General features: G+C 37.3%; 1 protein-coding gene across 3 annotated transcripts in view; it reads right to left on the bottom strand.

Moving 5' to 3' along the window:
• The window catches only part of Tesk2 (testis associated actin remodelling kinase 2), a 133,564-nt gene that overhangs the window by 30,966 nt on the left and 81,956 nt on the right, over window positions 1-20,642 (bottom strand). For all 3 annotated transcript variants that reach the window (XM_047539829.1, XM_047539839.1, XM_047539848.1), the window contains exon 4: window positions 16,532-16,580. In XM_047539829.1, coding sequence (XP_047395785.1) covers window positions 16,532-16,580 — 49 coding nt within the window. The remainder of the gene's footprint in view (window positions 1-16,531; window positions 16,581-20,642) is intronic.

Here is a 20,642-nt window from a genome sequence, read left to right as displayed (position 1 = left end):
TCTCTAGTTTGGTCATTAAAATGTGATTTATGGGCTGGGGTTGTGGCTCAGTGGCAGAGTCCTTGCCTACCACGTGTGAGGCACTGGGTTTGATTCTCGGTACCGCATATAAATAAATAAAATAAGGGTCCATTGCCAACTAAAATTTTTTTTCTAAATGTGATTTAAGGGCTGGGGTTGTAGTTCAGTGTTAGAGTGCTTGCCTAGCATGTGTAAGGCCCTGGGTTCAATTCTTAGAACTGGGGGGGGGGGGGTAAGATTTAAAAAAAAGAAGGATGTATAGTAGGAATTTTCTGATAAAATTTCATGTAAAAACAAATATTTGATAATGCCTTCTATATGGCAGGAACTATGGTAGGCACTGGATATAAAGCGATAAAACACTGTGTTTGGCCAATCAGTGATACAAAAAAGTTTGAAGAACACTTTTACCATTACCCTATCAGCAGACTCCTCAAAATAGTCAGAATCACATGGAAAATATAACTGAGATCTGCTTTTGGAAATTATAGAAGATAATTCTTTTATCAGTTGTTTCTAAAAGACAAATAGAAGTCAGACATAGATATCTCCCCCTCTTCACTTATATTTCTCACATTCAGACACTGAGTATGAATCATTCACCACTAGTCTTTGTATTTGGAGTCAACCAACAAACATACAGTGCCCAGCACAAAGACACTTTTGGGCTACAGTGAAAACTAGGTCTTATGTTTGTTCAGTATAACTAAAGTAGTATATGTGTTTTTCTATGTATTTAAGCAATTACAAAAAAAGATGCTGGAGATGTAGGATCAGTGGTAGACTACTTGTTTAGCAAGCACAAGGCACTGGGTTCTATCCCTAACACTGAAAGAGATTGCACTTTCCCCACAGACTTTAACTCTTACATCAAACATCTCACAATCAAAATTTAAAGAAAACTTGTTAAAGTAAACATTACAAGATAAACCTGCAAATTGAACCTCAAAGAAATAAGCCAGCAATTGATGGCTTATTTAAACTAATTCATTTTTCTTTCTTTCTTTTTTTTTTTTTTTTTTTGGTCCTAGGAATCAAACCCAGGGTGTCACGTGCTAATAAGCATGCACTCTACCACTAAGCTACACTCCAACTTCTAGACATGATTTCAATCAGATCAGATCAGATCTCCTGACTACTCCATTCAATCTGCTTTTCTATCTCAAAATCTAGGACAATTTTACCAGCAACATACCAGTTGCAAACATGTTCTAAAACACTGTTTCCTCCCGTGCTTTAGAACATGTACCTCACATCTACAACCTTTGTACTCTCCCTGGGTCAAGATAGGAACCTTTGACATTAACTCAGTACTGGGCTCAGAATGAACAAGGCAATCTGTTAAGGAACACAATGTACCCTGACCCAGCCACACCAGATCTGAGGAGTAGGTTCTTGATAGTAGTTAAAATGAAAAGAGAAACCAAAAGAGGTTAAGTTTTTAATTAAGGTGATTTATATCAAAGGAGACCCTGTCCTCAAATGAACTAATCCTTTCTTCTATCTCCCCAGCTACTACTTGGCTTCTGTTTAAGGAAAAAGTCAAACAATTAAGTTTTTAAAAAGCTGGGGCCTAGTGCAGGTGGTGCATGCCTGTAATCCCAATGGCTCGGGACGCTGAGGCAGGATTGTGAGTGAGTTCAAAGCCAGCCTCAGCAATTTAGTGAGGCACTAAGCAACTCAGTGAGACCTTATCTCTAAATAAAATACAAAAGAGGGCTGGGGATGTGGCTCAGTGGTCAAATGCCCCTGAGTTCAATCCCCAGTATAAAAAAAAAAAAAAAAAAAGTTAAAAGAAGTAAACTTCAAACACAAATGGTATTTTCTAATGACAAAAGGTAGGTAGAGAGAGGAAAGAAAGATTTCCAATTTGCCCTGAAAAGATCCAGCTTCCCAGGACAGTAGTCCCTATAGGGGCAGGCAGAAATTTCCTCTGAAGACTAAAGGTAGGTAACCAAATTCCCTCATGTTCACAGAAGTTCAAGAAGACTACTTGGAATTATCTACTCAAATCAAAGAGGGGAACAGAGAACCCAGCCATTCCAGTTCTACAGCAAGAAAACAAATTTCAGATCTGAGGCAGACATAAATATAAGGGCCACTTATATTCTAAAGGAAAAATGAAGAGTCTTTTCTTTTTTTTTTTTTTGGTACCAGGGATTGAACTCAGGGACACTTAACCACTGAGCCACATTCCCAGCCCTTTTTTGTACTTTATTTAGAGACAGAGTCTTACTGAGTTGCTTAGCACCTCAATAAATTGCTGAGGCTGATTTGAACTCATGATCCTCCTGTCTCAGCGTCCTGAGTCACTGGAATTACAGACATGCACCACCACGTCCAGCAAAGAACCTTTTCTTTTACATAGTTTCAGACCATCTCAATTGTCAGAATGAGAGAATAAATTAGTAAAACCAGATAGATAATTTTGTTTGTGGGTATGGTATTGGTAATTGAACCAAGGGCCTCACACATGCTGGGCATACAAAGCTACACCTCTAACCCCTAATAAATAATTATGAATGCAGTAAATCTAGATTTATTTTACAATTTTTTCACAATCGACCATCTCTCTACTTTTTTATTGTGGTGGTGGTGGTAACTGGGGACTGAACCCTGGGGTGCTCATGATTTCCATGATACAATCTGTATTTTAAAAATAGCACTTTGGCTGCTCTGTTGAAAATACACTATAGAAGGACAAAAGTGGAGGCAAGTAAACCACTTAGGAGGAACTTGATTTAGTTCTGATGAGAGATGAGGTAGCTTGAACAGGGGTGGTGTCTGTGAAGATGCTTAGAAATCTGTTTTTGGAGATAGGAATGTAAGGTCTTGGTAGTGGACTTTGATAAGGAGAATGTGGAATGAAATTAATCCATTGCATCATCATTCACAGAGATATGGAAAACTTGGGACAGTATAGCTGAAATACTTCCCTCACTTAGCTGTGTGTTCATTTCCTGGAAATTATTATTTTTTTAACATTGTAATCAGCACAGCCTCTTCATTATAAAAAAAACAGATTCAGCCTTTGTCTGAGTCTTTCAATGACAGCACAGCACTGCGTTTTAAGGTCCTTCCTTGGGACAAGATCTTCCTGGGTGTGAGGCAGGTGGTGAGAAAAGTATTTATTATTAGGCACTGATCTACAAATGACATGAAATCTTAGTGAATTCATGATGTGAAGGTATTTAATTGTATATTAAGACCTTCTGAATTTATTTGGAAAGGGTTTCCAAATTCAGTGGCTAGGAGTATTCCCTGCTTCTAGTCATTTAGAATTTTTTTTAAATAATTTAACTCAAATCCCCTAAACTCTTTTAGTGACATAATATCCAGATCTGCTGCTTTACTTGAACTGAAAGTTAGTCTTGTGGTTAGGGATATAGTTCAGTGGTAGAGGACATAAGACCCTGGATTCAATCCCCAGCAACAAAAAAAAGAAAGTAAGTAAATTGTCCCTAGCTGCTTCCTAGAAAATGCCAGCAGTTGATAAAGGAAAGATAAAAAGTAGATAAATGGCTGAGTTCAGTAGCACACACCTGTAGTTCTAACTGGAGGGGCTGAGGCAGGAAGATTGCAAGTTCAAGGTCAACTTCAGCAATTTACCAAGACCCTGTCTCAAAATAAAAAATAAAAGGGTCAGGAAATGTAGTTCAGTGGTAAAATACCCATAGGATTGAGCCCCAGTATGAAAAGAAAAAAGAAAAAAAAAAAAAACCCAAAACCATCCTTGATACTGGGATATTGCTTAGTTGGTAGAGTGCTTGCTAACACTCTACTGGTTCAATCCCCAGCACAGAAGGGAAAAAAAAAAAAAGAGAGAGAGACACTGCCAAGTACAATAAATTATTGGTTAAAAAGTACTTTCTCATCCAAAAATCTTAGTCTGCACTTAAAGAGTTAACAAGTAAGTAACATGTTAGTGTGTATATGTGTATCTCCAAAAGCCCCAGCACTTGTTTTGTTCTTTCTGAGTATACCAGAAATATGTATTTGACTAACCAGAATTAGTTACAAAATGAACAGATGAGAAAGCAAGAAGTATTACAACTGAATAATGCAAAATTCGTTTAGAAATTATTCACGAGGCAAAAATTCAAACCAATCATCTAGATACTAAAAAGCATTAGAAAATTTACCTCAGCAGGATATAGTGGCACACACCTATAATTCAAGGAACTTGGGAGGCTGAGGCAGGAGGATTTCAAGTTTAAGACCAGCCTCAGCAATTTAGTGAGACTCTGTCTCAAAATAAAAAATAAAAAGGACTAGGGACATGACTCCATGGTTAAATAACCAGATTCAATTCCCAGTACTAAAAAGAAACATGTTATAGCATGTTTTATTAATTTTCCCCTATTTGATCATTCAGTCTGTGTGTGGGTATACACAAAAATATATGCCCATATATCTGTATCTATGTGTGTATATATATGCAAGCAAGGGGGGCAGGCAACTAAATATGAAGTATTGCTGGGAGAGTAGGAGTATACAAATGAGTAATATGTTATCCTCACTCCCATAAAAAATAAAATAACCAGCAACTAAGTGGTTTTACAAATCATCTTCACTACCTCATTTGGGGCTGGGGCTTAACTCAGTTGGAGAGCAATTGCCTGGCATGCACAAGGCCCTGGGTTTGGTGCCAGCACCACAAAAACAAAAACAAAAATACATAGATAACTCATCCTTTTTTTTTTTCTTTTTAATAAACGTGGAAATCAAGCCCAGAGAATTTAAATGACCTGTTGATGAATGTTAACTAGAAAATGGTGAAGCCAGGATAGGTACCCAAGCTCTCTGACCTCAAAACCTGGTCCCTCCTACTTTAAAACTTTACACTTGTGTAGGGAAGCGAAAGTAAAACAACTTCAATACATGAAAGAATATATAATAAAAACAGTACAAAGATATTATAATAGGAGAAGATAAATGAAGGGAAATATTATGACTAAATAAATGGTGGGGGAGGAGGATTGGGGGAGGGAAAGAGAGACAAAGAAAAAATCAGGAATCATTTTCTGGAAGATAAGTGTCTTTGAGCCAGGTGTGTCTTTGACCCAGTGGTACTCTACCATCAATACTCCCACCCCAACCCAATGCGCTGTCAGCCCTTCTTTTCTTTTTTTGAGACAGGGTCTCGCTAAGTTGCCCAGTTTGGCCTCAAACTTGAGATCTTAAGAATCTCCTGCTGTAGCCTCCTGAATTGCTGGGATTACAGGTATGTGCTACCATGCCCAGCATGTTTCTACTTTTTTTTTTCCCCAAGGAAATTCCATACTGTTTTCCATAGGCTATAATAATTTATATCCCTACCAACAGTGTATAAGAGTTCCCCTTTCTCTGAAACCCAGGCCAGCATATATTATTGTCTTTTTGGTGACAGTCATTCTAATTGGGGTGAGATGATATCCCACTGTGGTTTTGATTTGCATTTCCTGGTGTGATCAATGATACTGAACATTTTTCATATAGCTGTTGGCCATTTGTATAACATCTTTGAGAACTATTCAGGTTTTTTGTCCCTTTTTTTGTTTTGTTGGTACTGGGGGTTGAACCTAAGAGGCATTTTTGCCACTGAGCCACACCCCCAGCCCTTTTAATTTTTTTATTTTGAGATAAGGTCTTGTTAAATTGCTTGGGGTTTTGCTAAATTGCTGAAGCTGACTTGGAACTTGTGATCCTCCTGCCTCAGCCTCCTGAGTCACTGGAATGAAAGGTGTGTGCCACCACACCAGCTATTTTGCCCATTTAAAAATCATTTTTATTTATTTATTTATTTATTCCTGAATTGAGGTTCCATATAAATTCTGGATATTAATCTTTCAATGAATGAATATTTTGCAAATATTTTCTCTCTTTCTGTAGGTTGTCTCCTTGCTGATTCTTTCCTTTGCTATGCATATTATTCATTTATTCAATGAACAAATATGATAAACAGCTACCATTTGTCAGGCACTGTGCTAGGAATCAATGCTCTCAAAAAATTTCCTCATATGAGCAAATGATCAATTGAAATCAATGATAAAAACCACTGTATTACAGGAGTGTATAGGAGAGATGAAAAACTAAACTTGAGAGACCAAAAAAGGCTTTCTACTTGGTACAGTGGTGCATGCCCGTAATCTCAAGAGACTCAGGAGGCTGAGGAAGGAGAGTCACAAGATTAAGGTCAATCTCAGTAACTTAATGAGACCCTGTGTCAAGATAAAAAGTAAGGGCTGGGGTTGTAGCTCACTGGTAGAATACTTGCCTTGCATGTGTGAGGAACTGGGTTCAACTCACAGCACCACATATAAATAAATAAATAAATAAATAAATAAATAAATAAATAAATAAAAGAAAAATTCATTGATAACTAAAAAATATTTTAAAAATTAAAAAAATAAAAAGGGCTGGGGATATAGCTCAGTCCCCAGTATGGAAGGAAGGAAGGAAGGAAGGAAGGAAGGAAGGAAGGAAGGAAGGGAAAATAAAGGCTTCCTATAGAAAGTGGTATCTAAGCAGGGTCCTGAAGAATTGATTGGACCAAGAGGAGATGAAGAGGTGTGTTCCAAGCAGAGGTGAAGAGCTGGTGCAGGGGCCCAAAGGTGGAAAGGGTCACTTCTCTTTTGTGGAACTGAAAGAGGTCCGATACAGCTATACTTCATAGTTCATACCAGAACAGAGGATAGAAGTGATCAGTGAGACCCTGAGATAAGTAATAGTAAGATCAGATGTTTTGACTTTATTCCGAGGATGATGAAAAGTCTTTTAAGACTTTATGGTTTATGCAGAAAGAATCTTGAATCAGAGCTGCTATTAATGACCTGTTGCCCAAAAGAATGCAGCTTAAACAACATTATGGAACTTTCAAGCCTACATAATAATAAGACTTGCAGTTTCCATTTGTGTGGCTTGTACCACTCACCTGTCAACCTATTTCCTATCCTAAGATCATCATGCTATACCAAGTCTAAGCCATATGGAAATGATCTAGAGAGTAAGACACCATGTAGAAAAAGTGGAGGAATCAAAGAATACCACAGGACTGGACATGTAAATGAAGAAATCATCTTGAAAGTGGGTCCTACTGGGTATGGTGGTGCACACCTGTAATCCTGGTGGCTGAGGCAGGAGGATCACAAGTTTGAGGCCAACCTCAGCAACTTAGCAAGGCCCTAGGCAACTTAGTGAGACCTGTCTCAAGAAATAAAGGGCTGGGGATATAGCTCAGTTGGTAGAGTGCTTGCCTTGCAAGCATAAGGTCCTAGGTTCAACCCCCAACACCTCAAATAAATGAATAAACAAATAATTAGTTAATTTTAAAAAATAAAGAATAAAAAGGACTGGGGATATGGCTCAGTGATAAAGGACCCCTGGGTTCAATCCCCAGTACCAAAAAATAAAAAGAAATTTATAAAGTGCGTCCTCCAGTTCAGCCACCCTCACTGATAGAGATGGCTTAAAGATCTTGTAAAGCCCTTCCAAATACCTGACCTAGGAAATCACATGCAAAATAAAATGGTTGTAAGCCACTAAGTTTTGGAGCAGTTTGTAATGCAACAATAAGTAAGGGGAACAGGAGTCTTTCTTATCCTAAGGTTCAGAGATTAGCAAAGTGCCTAGCCCACAGGAAATTCACTCAAAGTAATATGTGTCAAATGATTTTTTTTCCCTTGTTTCTAAATCATGTATGTATCAAGTGAATCTCTTTTTTCCTTGTTTCTAAATCATATTTTGTCATTTCCCCCCATCCTTAACAGTCTTTTAGGAAATCCTGAATCACAGAGGCAATCATTATGGGTATCTTAAAGGCATTCTCTTTAACTACCATGGGGTAATAGTAGTCTCCCCACACTTGAAAATAGGTATGTTTCTGCTGCCAAATTAACACAATGCAGGGCACCAGGCAACTTTGCATCTGGCTTAAGGTAAATTAGGCCAAAAGACTACTTTGTACTGGGCCACACACACAAAAAAGGAAAGCAGCAGGCACAATCAATAGCAATATCACAGCACACCAAGAAATTGGAATCAGGGTTTGGCTGCTCATTTTTATAAATAATGCATGAGTTTGGTCACTGAACCCACAGAGTTTCCTTTCATTATAAGCAGTCTGATTATATAAGGCTTCTTATAAGTCCAACAAAACCAACTCAGAAACAACACTTATTAACCCACATAAACAAGAAGTTCCCAAAGTAATAAAGAAAGAAGGTGTATGGTGGGGTTCAGCAGTACACAGAACCGATTCACTCCATTTCCTCATGAACTAAAACATTTCTTCAGTATATCTGCTTGACTGACATGTTTGCTGTAAAGAGACAGGATCACCTCACCAGGCCAAAGGAATATTCTGCAATTTCAGAATTAGTTGAGTGGTTCTTGTTGCCCCAGTGGGGGAAAAGTTTCTCAGTGGCAGAAAAGGCAAGAGATACGCAACCCCCCTCCAACAAGCACAAAATGTCCTACCCCACCAACCAATTTTTTTGTTGATTCCTTTGACCAGGAGATCCCACAACTATATACCCAACCCATTCCCCAAATCTCCAGTCTTCTAGTCACTGAGAGATTCTGCAATAATAGGTCCCCAAACTGCTTGATTGTAAGGACATTTTTGTGCTTTTCTTAACAAGCTTAAAAGGAAAAACATAAAGAGATGGCACATAATCTGTCTAGAAGCATCTCTTCCTTTTCTCCCTGCCCAGATACTTTCATCCCATCCCAGCCCTCACCCATTTTGGATACAGAAAACATACACCATGCAAATTGGTGGAAGGTTTTTTTTTTTTTTTTTTTTTTTTGGTCTTTTTTATTTTTTATTTTTTATTTTTTGTGCTGGAGACTGAACCCAGGGCCTTGTACATGCTAGGCAAGTACGATAACACTAAGCCACTACTACAATCCTCAGATCCAGGCACTACTTTTTTATTATGAAGGACAGCCAACTTTAGGATGATGTTGACAATGTAAAGACAGAGCACAGAGATATAAAGAGTATAGTCTCTATTTAGCTACTGTAATTAAACCAACCCTTAACCTAGTAAAGTGCTGAAATTTCAGTTATATCAGTTTTTTGTTGTTTAAGGCCACTTAACTATTTTCTGTTACTTATACCCAATATAACCAATAACTAGGAAATATCTTTTTCAAGTAACCCAGAATACATAAAAAGTTCGAATTTAATTCTACAAATACTACATATGCTACACAAAGCCCTGATGCTAAGCATTGTAGGGAATATAAAAATGAATTCAGACTAGTATATAATGGGAAGGGTATAGACTTTGAAATCAGACAAACTTGTATCCAATCATATTTTGGGGAAGTCACAAATTTCTTTATGTCTCAGCCAAGTTCTACAAGACCTTCAAAGAAGATCTCATTCCAATACTTCTCAAAGTATTCCAGGAAATAGAAAAGGAGGGAACCCTACCAAACTCATTCTATGAAGCTAATATCACCCTAATACCCAAACCAAGAAAAGACACATCAAGTAAAGAAAATTTTAGACCAATATCCTTGATGAATATAGATGCAAAGATCCTTAACAAAATATTGGCAAACCGTATCCAAAAGCATATTAAGAAAATCGTGCACCATGATCAAGTGGCGTTCATCCCTGGAATGCAAGGATGGTTTAACATCCGTAAATCAATAAATGTAATCCATCATGTCAATAGACTAAAGGTTAAGAATCATATGGTTATTTCAATTGACGCAGAAAAAGCATTTGACAAAATACAACACCCCTTCATGCTCAAAACACTAGAAAAAATAGGGATAGTAGAAACATACCTGAACATTGTAAAGGCTATTTATGCTAAGCCCATGGCCAACATCATTCTTAATGGAGAAAAACTGAAAGCATTCCCTTTAAAAACGGGAACAAGACAGGGATGTCCTCTTTCACCACTTCTATTCAACATTGTCCTCAAAACTCTAGCCAGAGCAATTAGGCAGACTAAAGAAATTAAAGGGATACGAATAGGAAAAGAGGAACTTAAGCTGTCACTATTTGCTGATGACATGATTCTATATTTAGAGGATCCAAAAACCTCCTCCAGAAAACTTCTAGACCTCATCAATGAATTCAGCAAAATAGCAGGCTATAAAATCAACACGCATAAATCTAAAGCATTTTTATACGCAAGTGACGAAACATCTGAAAGGGAAATGAGGAAAACAACTCCATTTGCAATAACCTCAAAAAAAAAAAAAAAATACTTGGGCATCAATCTAACCAAAAAGGTAAAAGATCTCTACAATGAAAATGACAAAACTACAAAAAAAAAAAAATTGAGGAAGACCTTAGAAGATGGAAAGATCTCCCATGTTCTTGGATAGGAAGAATTAATATTGTCAAAATGGCCATACTACCAAAAGTGCTCTACAGATTCAATGCAATTCCAATTAAAATCCCAATGATGTACCTTACAGAAATAGAGCAAGCAATCATGAAATTCATCTGGAAAAATAAGAAACCCAGAATAGCTAAAACAATCCTTAGCAGGAAGAATGAAGCAGGGGGTATCACAATACCAGAACTTCAACTATACTACAAAGCAATAGTAACAAAAACAGCATGATATTGGCACCAAATTAGACAGGTAGATCAATGGTACAGAATAGAGGACATGGACACAAACCCAAATAAATACAATTTTCTCATACTAGACAAAGGTGCCAAAAATATGCAATGGAGAAAAGATAGCCTCTTCAACAAATGGTGCTGGGAAAACTGGAAATCCATATGCAATAGAATGAAACTAAACCCCTATCTCTCACCATGCACAAAAATCAACTCACAATGGATCAAGGACCTCGAAATCAGACCAGAGACCTTGCATCTTATAGAAGAAAAAGTAGGTCCAAATCTTCACCTTGTTGGCTTAGGATCAGACTTCCTTAACAGGACTCCCATAGCACAAGAAATGATCAAGAATCAACAACTGGGATAGATTCAAATTAAATAGCTTTCTCTCAGCAAAGGAAACTATCACCAATGCGAAGAGAGAGCCTACAGAGTGGGAGAATATCTTTGCCACTCATACTTCAGATAGAGCACTAATTTCCAGAATATATAAAGAACTCAAAAAACTCTACACCAAGAATACAAATAACCCAATTGACAAATGGGCTAAGGATATGAACAGACGCTTCACAGAAGAAGATCTACAAGCAATCAACAAACATATGAAAAAATGTTCCCCATCTTTAGTAATAAGAGAAATGCAAATCAAAACTACACTAAGATTCCATCCCCCGAGTTAGAATGGTGATTATCAAGAGTACAAGCAACAACAGGTGTTGGAGAGGATGTGAGGAAAAAGGTACACTCATACATTGCTGGTGGCGCTGCAAATTAGTGCAGCCACTCTGGAAAGCAGTGTGGAGATTCCTTAGAAAACTTGGAATGGACCCACCATTTGACCCAACTATCCCACTCCTTGCCCTATACCCAAAGGACTTAAAATCAGCATACTACAGAGATACAGCCACATCAATGTTCATAGCTGCTCAATTCACATAGCCAGACTGTGGAACCAACCTAGGTGTCCTTCAATTGATGAATGGATAAAGAAAATGTCATATATAATGGAATATTACTCAGCTATAAATAATAATAAAATTATGGCATTTGCAGGCAAATGGATGAAATTGGAGAATATCATGCTAAGTGAGATAAGCCAATCTCAAAAATCCCAAAGGCGAATGATCTCACTGATAAGTGGATGATAACAAATAATGGGGGGTGGGAGGGGGGCAAGAATGGAGGAAGGAGGGACTGTATAGAGGGAAAAGAGGGGTGGGAGGAGTGGGGAGAAGGAAAAAATAACAGAATGAATCAAACATCATTACCCTATGTAAATGTATGATTATGCAACTGGTATGCTGTTACTCCATGTACAAACAGAAACAACATGTATCCCATTTGTTTACAATAAAAATAAATTAAAACTTAAAAAAAATTTCTTTATGTCTTAGATTTCTCACCTATAAAATAGAGAACACATGAAGGTGACAAAAACATACATGGGAGAAAAATAACCTCTTCAACAAATGGTGCTGGGAAAACTGGAAATTCATATGCAGCAAAATGAAACCGAACCCCTATCTCTCACTCTGCATAAAACTCCACTCAAAGTAGATCAAGGACCTAGGAATTAGCCCTGTACCAAATAGAAGAAAAAGTAGGTCCAAATCTTCATCATGTCAGTTTAGGACCAGATTACCTTAACAAGACCCCCAGAATGCAAAAAATGAAAGCAAGAATCAATAAATGGGATGGATTCAAACTAAAAAGCTTTTTCTCAGCAAAGGAAACAACACTGTGAAGAGAAAGCCTACAGAGTGGGAGAAAATCTTTACCACACACACTTCAGATACAGCACTAATCTCCAGAATTTATAAAGAACTCAAAAAACACCAAAAATACAAATAACCCCATCAATAAATGGGCTAAGGAACTGAGCAGACATTTCATAGAAGATATACAATCAACAGATGTATGAAAAAATGTTCAAAATCTCTAGTAATTAGAGAAATGCAAATCAAAACTACCCTAAGATTTCATCTCACCCCAGTTAGAATGGCTATTATCAAGAATATAAACAACAATAGGTGTTGGTGAGGATGTGGGGAAAAGGTACACTCATACATTGCTGGTGGGATTGCAAATTGGTGCAGCCACTCTGGAAAGCAGTATGGAGATTCCTCAGAAAACTTGGAATGAACCCACCATTTGACCCAGCTATCCCACTCCTCAGTTTATACCCAAAGGAATTAAAATCAGCAGACTATGGGCTGGGGATATAGTTCAGTTGGTAGAGTGCTTGTCTTGCATGCACAAGGCCTTGGGTTCAATCCCCAGCACACACATACACACACACACACACACACACACACACACACACACACACAAAATCAGCATACAACAGTGTTGCAGTCACATTAATGTTCATAGTAGTCAATTCACAATAGCTAGATTGTGGAACCAACCTAGATACCTTTCAACAGATGAATGGATAAAGAAACTGTGGTATATATACACAATGGAATACTACACAGCATAAAGAAGAATAAAAGTATGGCATTTGCAGGTAAATGGATGGAGTTGGAGAATATCATACTAAATGAAATAAGCCAATCCCAAAAAACCAAAGGCTGAATGTCTTCTCTGATAAGTGGATGCTGATACATAACAGGGGAGAGGGGTAAGGGAAGAATGGAGGAACAATGGATTGTGTAGAGGAAAATGAGGGGTGAGGAGAGAGTGGGGGAAAGGAAAGATAATGGAATAAGACAAACATCATTATACGTATATGTATGATTATACGAATGGTGTGACTCTACATCATGTAAAACCACAGAAGTGAAAAGTTGTACCCCACACAATGAATAAAAATAAATAAATAAAAAGAAAAAATAGAGAACACATAGGACTATAGAATTTTTAATTTTAATTTAATATTTTCCCTCACAGTACTGGGGATTGAACCCAGGGGCACTCTACCTACCAATAAGCTACATCCACATTCCTTTTTACTTTTTATTTTGAGACCCTGTTTCAAAATAAAAAATAAAAAGGGCTGGGGATGTGATTCAGTGGTTAAGCACCCTGGGGTCAAAACAAAGAAAAAAATGAGAGAGTACAAAAAAAGAAGAAAAAATGAGAGAGAGAAAGAAAGAGAGAGAAAATTTACCCTCAACTGGAATACAAAAGAAAAATTAATTATGATCTGTTCATTGGGATATTTAGAGTATAAGAGATTGCTATCAAGAGTTTCAATTCTTTGCCCTTTAATGAATCTAAGCCCTTTGACATGTAACACAGCAATACACTTCTAAAGTAGACAAGGCATAATTCCCATTCCTGGGCTCAGGCATGTGACTTGCTATGCCTAACAAAATGTTTGTTAGGCAAGCACATTTGAACATGAACAGAGTTGAGGAACACAGTTGGACAGACATTCTTGCTGTCCCAGAATCATCCCTAAAAGGGTATGTTCAAGTTAGACTATTGATCTCAGAAGGAAGAAGAGAAATAGCTAAAGCAAAGCTACTCCAGTAAATCCCAGCATAGAGCAGATCATCAGCTGGCCTGCAGATGCATGAGTAAGCATGTGACCAGGAGAACTGTCTAATCTAGCCAACTGGACATGGTGGTGCACCCCTGTAATCCCAGCAGTTCAGGAGGCTGAGGCAGGAGAATCTCAAGTTCAAAACCAGCCTTAGCAACTTAGTGAGATCCTGTCGCAAAATAAAAAATAAAAAAGGGCTGGGGATGTTGGCTCACTGGTTAAGTACCCCTGGGTTCAATCATTTGTACAAAAAAAAATTATAAACTCACTTCTGAGTAAAGACATATACACAAAATCTTTCTTGATCTAAGAATGATGATTAAGTTGTATTCCTTTGGAAAAAGTTAGTGAGCTATATTTTTCATATGTGTGTTTTTTCTCTTATAACTCAGTAAAAAGCTTTTTAAAACTTCAAAGACATTAACAGCAGAATAGGAAAATATTGACAATTTAGAATTCAGAGGAGGGGCTAGTCACTGTTAAAAATTAAAGTTGAAACAGTAAACATGTTTTAAGCAATCACTATATGCCAAGCACTGTGCCAAATGAGCGTTTTACAATTCATACTCACAGCATCTTTGTGAGGTCATCATTTTATCAGCAGCATTTGTCACAATTAATTACTCCCTCCTCCTGGAAACTCCTTTCTTTCCACTCCAAGTCAACATGCTCTTCGTGTTTTCTTCCTACCTCAGTAACCACTCCTCAGTATTAACCTTCTCCTTACACTTTAAAAGTAAATACTCTAGTGTTCAACTCTTCTCTACACATCATGAAGCACGTACTATTATTCTTCTTTGCATTTGACAGATTAAAATATTGAGGCACAGAGATTCAAACCTAGGTAAATCAATCTAGACTTCAGAAGTCATGCTCTTAACCTCCTCACCATTCCATCTTTTTTTGGCCTTCCAGATAAGAGGCAGGATATAGTTATACACATTTTGCATTCCAGTGCCTTTAGTAACTGAGAAAAGAGGCACAGAGTGAAAGCATGTAGAACTTTTCTTCAAAATATATTAAGGAGTACCAGGCAACAAGTCAGCAGGAAATTAATGCTCCTACAAATTCTGTTAAACAAGTTCCCTGTTTCTTCGCTCTGTACTCTGGTAGTTACTTCTCAAGGAGGAATGTGAAAACATTCTAAAACATATTCTCAAATCTATATTCTTATGAGAATGATCTCAGGAGGGGTGGGGATACAGCTCAGTGATAGAACATTTGCTTAGGGGGTGCCAGGTCCTGGGTTCAAACCACAGCATGAGGGCCGGGGGAGGGGAACCAACCAACCAATCAATCGAGAGAGCTTTTAAATAAACAAGTGGGGATGGGTGTAGTGGTGCAGGCCTATTTTAATCCCAGCTACTTGGGAGGCTGAGGAGGATCAAAATTTAAAGATCAGCCCAGGCACTTAGCAAGACCCTGTCTTAAAATAAAAAATAAAAATGACTTGGGATGCAGATAAATGGGAAAGCACTTCTGGGTTCAATCCCCAGTACAAAAAAAAAAAAAAAAAAAAAAAAAAGGAACAGGGGTATAGCTCAGTAGTATAGCACCTACATAGGATGTACAAAGCCCCAGGTTCAATCCCCAGTAATGCAAAAACTAATTTAAAAAATTCAGATGGAACCTATGCACCTATTAAACCTAGAAGATTCCAAGAATCTGTGTATCCAAGAAACTCAAGCATATTCTGAAGCTCATAACTTGGTACCTGACTTTGGGACACCTTTGCTATAGAGAGGAATTCTGTGGTCCTCAGAAGGTAAGTAAGGACTATCACATATTCATCTAACAAAGGTTGGAAATGAAATGAGAATGGAAATGTAATCTGATATCAATAAATAAGAAGACCAATCAGTAAATCAGAGCAGTGACTGTGGAATTCTAGAGGACAACACCAATCATTTCTCAGATGATCTGGGAATTTGTTGCCAGGAGAGAGTTCAGAGTGATGCCTCCATCCCTCAGCTTAGAAGGGAGCAAGGACAAGTTTAACACTTTAACAGTCATATTCTCTTAGTACTCACCAACTATTACAAGGGAACATAAGAGTGTTAAGAGATATGACCACTGTCCCAAGGGATTAGAAGGAAGCATTGTCAACGCTGTCATTTCCCCCCACACACACACTAGGGATTGGACCAAGACGTGCTTGACCCACTGAGTCACATCACCAGCCCTTTTTATTTTTTATTGTGAGACAGAATCTCACTTAGTTGCTGAGGCTAACCTCACACTTGCAATCCTCCTGCCTCAGCCTCCCCATTTGCTGTGATTACAAGAAGTACATCACCACTATACCTAGCAATACTGCCATTTTTGCATAAACATAAAAACACATATATTTTGCTTACATACACAAGTAACACTTACTATACAACCATAAATGCTGTAACTAAGGCAAAGAAGTCACTTCAACACACTTATTAATGTCTTACCTCTGTAAGTGCATGCAATTGTCCTTGATGTACACATACACCCAAGTACCTGAAAAATGAAACAGATTTTTAAAAATAAAATGAAAAGAACATGAACATAAACTCCATATAGAGAAACTATCTGAGTTACCCATGTATCAGAAACAATCCAATACCTGTGAAATACCTAGGTTCCTGTTCAATCCCATAGCCTCTTAATATAAATATCTGGTTTTAGTAATACTTAGTATTAAAAAAATGATGGACATAACACAACCAAATTATCCTGCTTCTTGGTATTTTCCCCTAAGATGTAAAATTGGCATACTATAGCAATATAGCCACTTCAATGTTTATAGCAACACAATTCACCGTAGCTAAATTGTGGAATCAACCCAGGTGCCTGTCAATAGGTGAATGCATTAAGAAACTGTGGTATAGGGGTTACAGTTGTAGCTCAGTGGCAGAGCACTTGCCTAATATGTGTGAGGCACTGGGTTCAATCCCCAGCACCACGTAAAAATAAATAAATGTATTGTTCTCATCTACAACTAAAATTTAAAAAAAAAAAAAAGAAACTGTGGTGTATACATAAAATGGAGTTCTACTCAGCCATAAAAAAGAATGAAATTATGGCATTGCCAGTAAATGGACAGAAATGGAGAATTTCATGCAAAGTGAAATAAGCCAAAATCAGAAACTCAAAGACCAAATGTTTTCTGTCATATGCAGAAGCTATAATAAAATAAAGGAAAGAGGGAGGCAAAGTATAGGATATAATAAAGATAAAGGGAAGACCAGTAAGGTAGAAGTTGGAGATGGAGAAGCAGAGTGGAAGAATGGGTAACAGGAAGCAATGCAGAATGAATTCTTAAAAAATCATGTTATGTGCATAAAGAAATACACCACAGAGAATTTCATCTTTATGTGTAAGTAAAAAGAACCAATCAAATATAAATAAATGGTCAAAGTATATTCTATTGTCATGTATAACTAATTAGAACAAATAAAAAAAAACCAAAACAACTTAAGTAGACAAGCATAATCAAAGTCTAGTAGAGTAGAGGAAGGAGAATAGGGGAAGGGAGGGAAGACGGAAGGGAAAAAGGAGGATCATGAATTCAAATTGAATTCCATGCTTTCATTTGTCAGGATGAACCTATAAAGCTCTAATAAAAATTTTTTTCAATACTTAAAAAAAAAAAAAAAACCAACAATGGTGAACCAAGTGTGGTAGCACATACCTATAATTTCAGCTACTTGGGAGGCTGAAGCAGGAAGGTCATAAATTCAAGGGCAGCCTGGGCAACTTAGGGAGACCTTGTTTTGAAATAAAAGACAGGGGCTAGAGAGGTAGAGCATCCCTGGGTTCAATCCCCACCAACACACACATAACAGTGGTGGAAAAGATGGAAGAGAGAGGAAAGTAAGCAAGCATTACAAATAACATGATATAATGGACAAATCACCAAACTGCAAGTAAGAAAGCTTGATGCTGGTTTCAGCTCTGCTACCAGCTGATACATACATACACATTCACATACTCAGAAAGGTTAGAAAAGAAAAAAGTCAAAAACCTATTTGGAACTTTGTTTAGCCATCTAAAAAACAGGTAAATTGGAATATCCAATTTGAAGGTTCATAATTTATAAACAACAAAGTGGGGGAGAAAAACATTTGATGGATGATAAAGAACTAACTTCTTTAACTTACAAAGAATTCTTCCAGATATATAATTTTAAAAAATAGAAAAACAAGCAAAAGGTATATACGTAATTTATAGGAAAATTATAGTAAATATCAAAATGTGGTCAAATTCACTTATAACTAAAGAAATGAACACTAAAAAATGAGATACCACTTTTTAAAATCTATCAAATGAACAAAGGTTAAGACTGATAATGTTTAGTATTGGAAGGTGAGGAAACAATTTGATGCTTTTGCGTTCTTGGTGCAACTTTTTCAAAGGGTAATGGATCATCCACAGTAAAATGTTTAATTGATCCAATAGTTCCACTTCCAGGAATTTATCTTGCAAATATGTTTAACTCAGGTGACAAAAGTACTTGTAAAAATATGGTTTGAATGTTTGTGTACCCCTAAAATTCATATATTTAGACTCAGTCCCAAGTATGGTCATATAAGAGATGGGGTCTTTGGTGGCTGAGTCAAAAAGACTGCACTCCTGAATGGTATTAGTGCCCCTATAGCAGATGCCCAAAGGAGACTGCCCTTTGTACAATGTCAGGATATAGCAATGAAGCACTATGAGACAAAAAGCCTTCATCAGACACCTTGATCTTGGGCTTCTCAGCCTCCAGAACTGTGAGCAATAAATTTCTATTGTTTATAAATTATCCAACCTAAAGTATTGCGTTAAAGCAGCCCAAATGGACTAAAAGAAAGGACACCTACTTCAATAGTACATATGAATCTAAATATTTGTGAAATCAGCGTAAGTACTAATGGTATATTCATAGAATGGAATGCTATATAGCCATTACAAGTACCAAAGTAATATTTATATACTGATATGGTGAGAAACTGAAAATAGTGTTAAATGAAAACACTGAGATGGGAGCAGTGGTCCATGCCTGTAATTCCAGCGACTTGTGAGGTTGAGGCAGGAGGATCACAAGTTTGAGGCCAACCTCAGCAAATCAGTAAGGTCCTAAGCAACTTAGAGAGACTCTGTCTCAAAATAAAAAAGGGAATGGGGATGTGGTTCAGTGTTTAAGTGCTCCTGGGTCCTAATCCCAATACAAAACCAAAACCAAAAATAAGGAACAAAAAACAATTCTATGCTGGGCACAATGGTACACACCTGTAATCCCAGTGATTCAGAAGGTTGAGGCAGGAGGATCACAAGTTCAAAGCAGGTCTCAGAAATTTAGTGAGGTCCTAAGCAACTTAGCAAGACCCTTGTCTCAAAATTTAAATAAATAAATAAATAAATAAATAAATAAATAAATAAATGGCTGGAGATGTGGCTTAGTGGGTAAGCATTCCTGGGTTCAATCCCTAGTACCAAAAAACAAAACAAAAAGAAGAGTTTACATTCTCTATCTACATTTCTTTAACCTTCATTTGTTCCTAAACATTATAATCTGCCATATCAGTCTTTTTTTTAGCTTTCCTCATTGTGGGAAATCCAGTTTTATTTATTGCTGCATTTTTAGTACCTAGTATAGTAAACTCTCAGTAAAGATTTACTGAATGGCAAGAATTATTCTTATTGCCGGGCTCAGAGGCACGTGCCTGCTATACCAGCGGCATGGGAGGCTGAGGCAGGAGGATGGTAAGTTCAAAGGCAGACTCAGCAATGGCAAGACACTAAGCAACTTGGTGAGACCTTGTCTCTAAATAATCCCCAGTATCAATCAATCAAATAAATAAGGGCTGGCGATGTGGCTCAATGGTTTAAGCATAGCTGGGTTCGATCCCCCAATACCAAAACAAAAACAAAAACAAGAATGATTTTTATTACCTGGAAATTTAGCTGAAGTTCTTCCCTTGAGTTGGAATACTATATTTGACTAAAAATCATCCTTCCAATCAGCTAAAATTTCCTCTCAGCAAGGGATCTCGCAGATGTCCTCAGCATTAATTTCTTCTTTCTCTCCCCCTCCCTTCCTTCTTCCTTCCCACAGCACTGCTAGCACTTTTCACCCTCCTTTGAAGGACTGCTAATTAGCATTAAGTGAGGCGACCTGGGTCTGAAGTCAGATCTGCCTGGATTCAAATCCTAGTTCTGGCCACTTCCTGATGACCTCTGTATATTTCAGTTTCTTCATAAGCATAATGGGAATATTAACATTACCTAACCCATATGGTAGTTGTAAAGATGATATGTGATAACTTGGGTTCCTAGAACATAATAAATACCAAAAAATGTTACTCTTCCTTTAACAATTCTGATTCTTGATTCCTTTCCCAGTCTGGAATATATGTAAGGTTTTTAAGAGTACAGATCTTATTTCATTTACTTCTACATACAGTATCTGATACAAAATCCTACTTTAATAGGACATTTAAAAAGCACTTACTGAATGAAGAAATAATAGCCACCACATTAGCTTCACACTGTAAATATGTCTTATAAGAAAGAACATTTAGAGACAGGTACAATACT

This window comes from Sciurus carolinensis, chromosome 1, assembly GCF_902686445.1.
Source record: "Sciurus carolinensis chromosome 1, mSciCar1.2, whole genome shotgun sequence".
NCBI lineage: Eukaryota > Metazoa > Chordata > Mammalia > Rodentia > Sciuridae > Sciurus > Sciurus carolinensis.
Note: the sequence above shows the minus strand (reverse complement) of the source record. Positions and strands in the feature narration are given on the sequence as shown.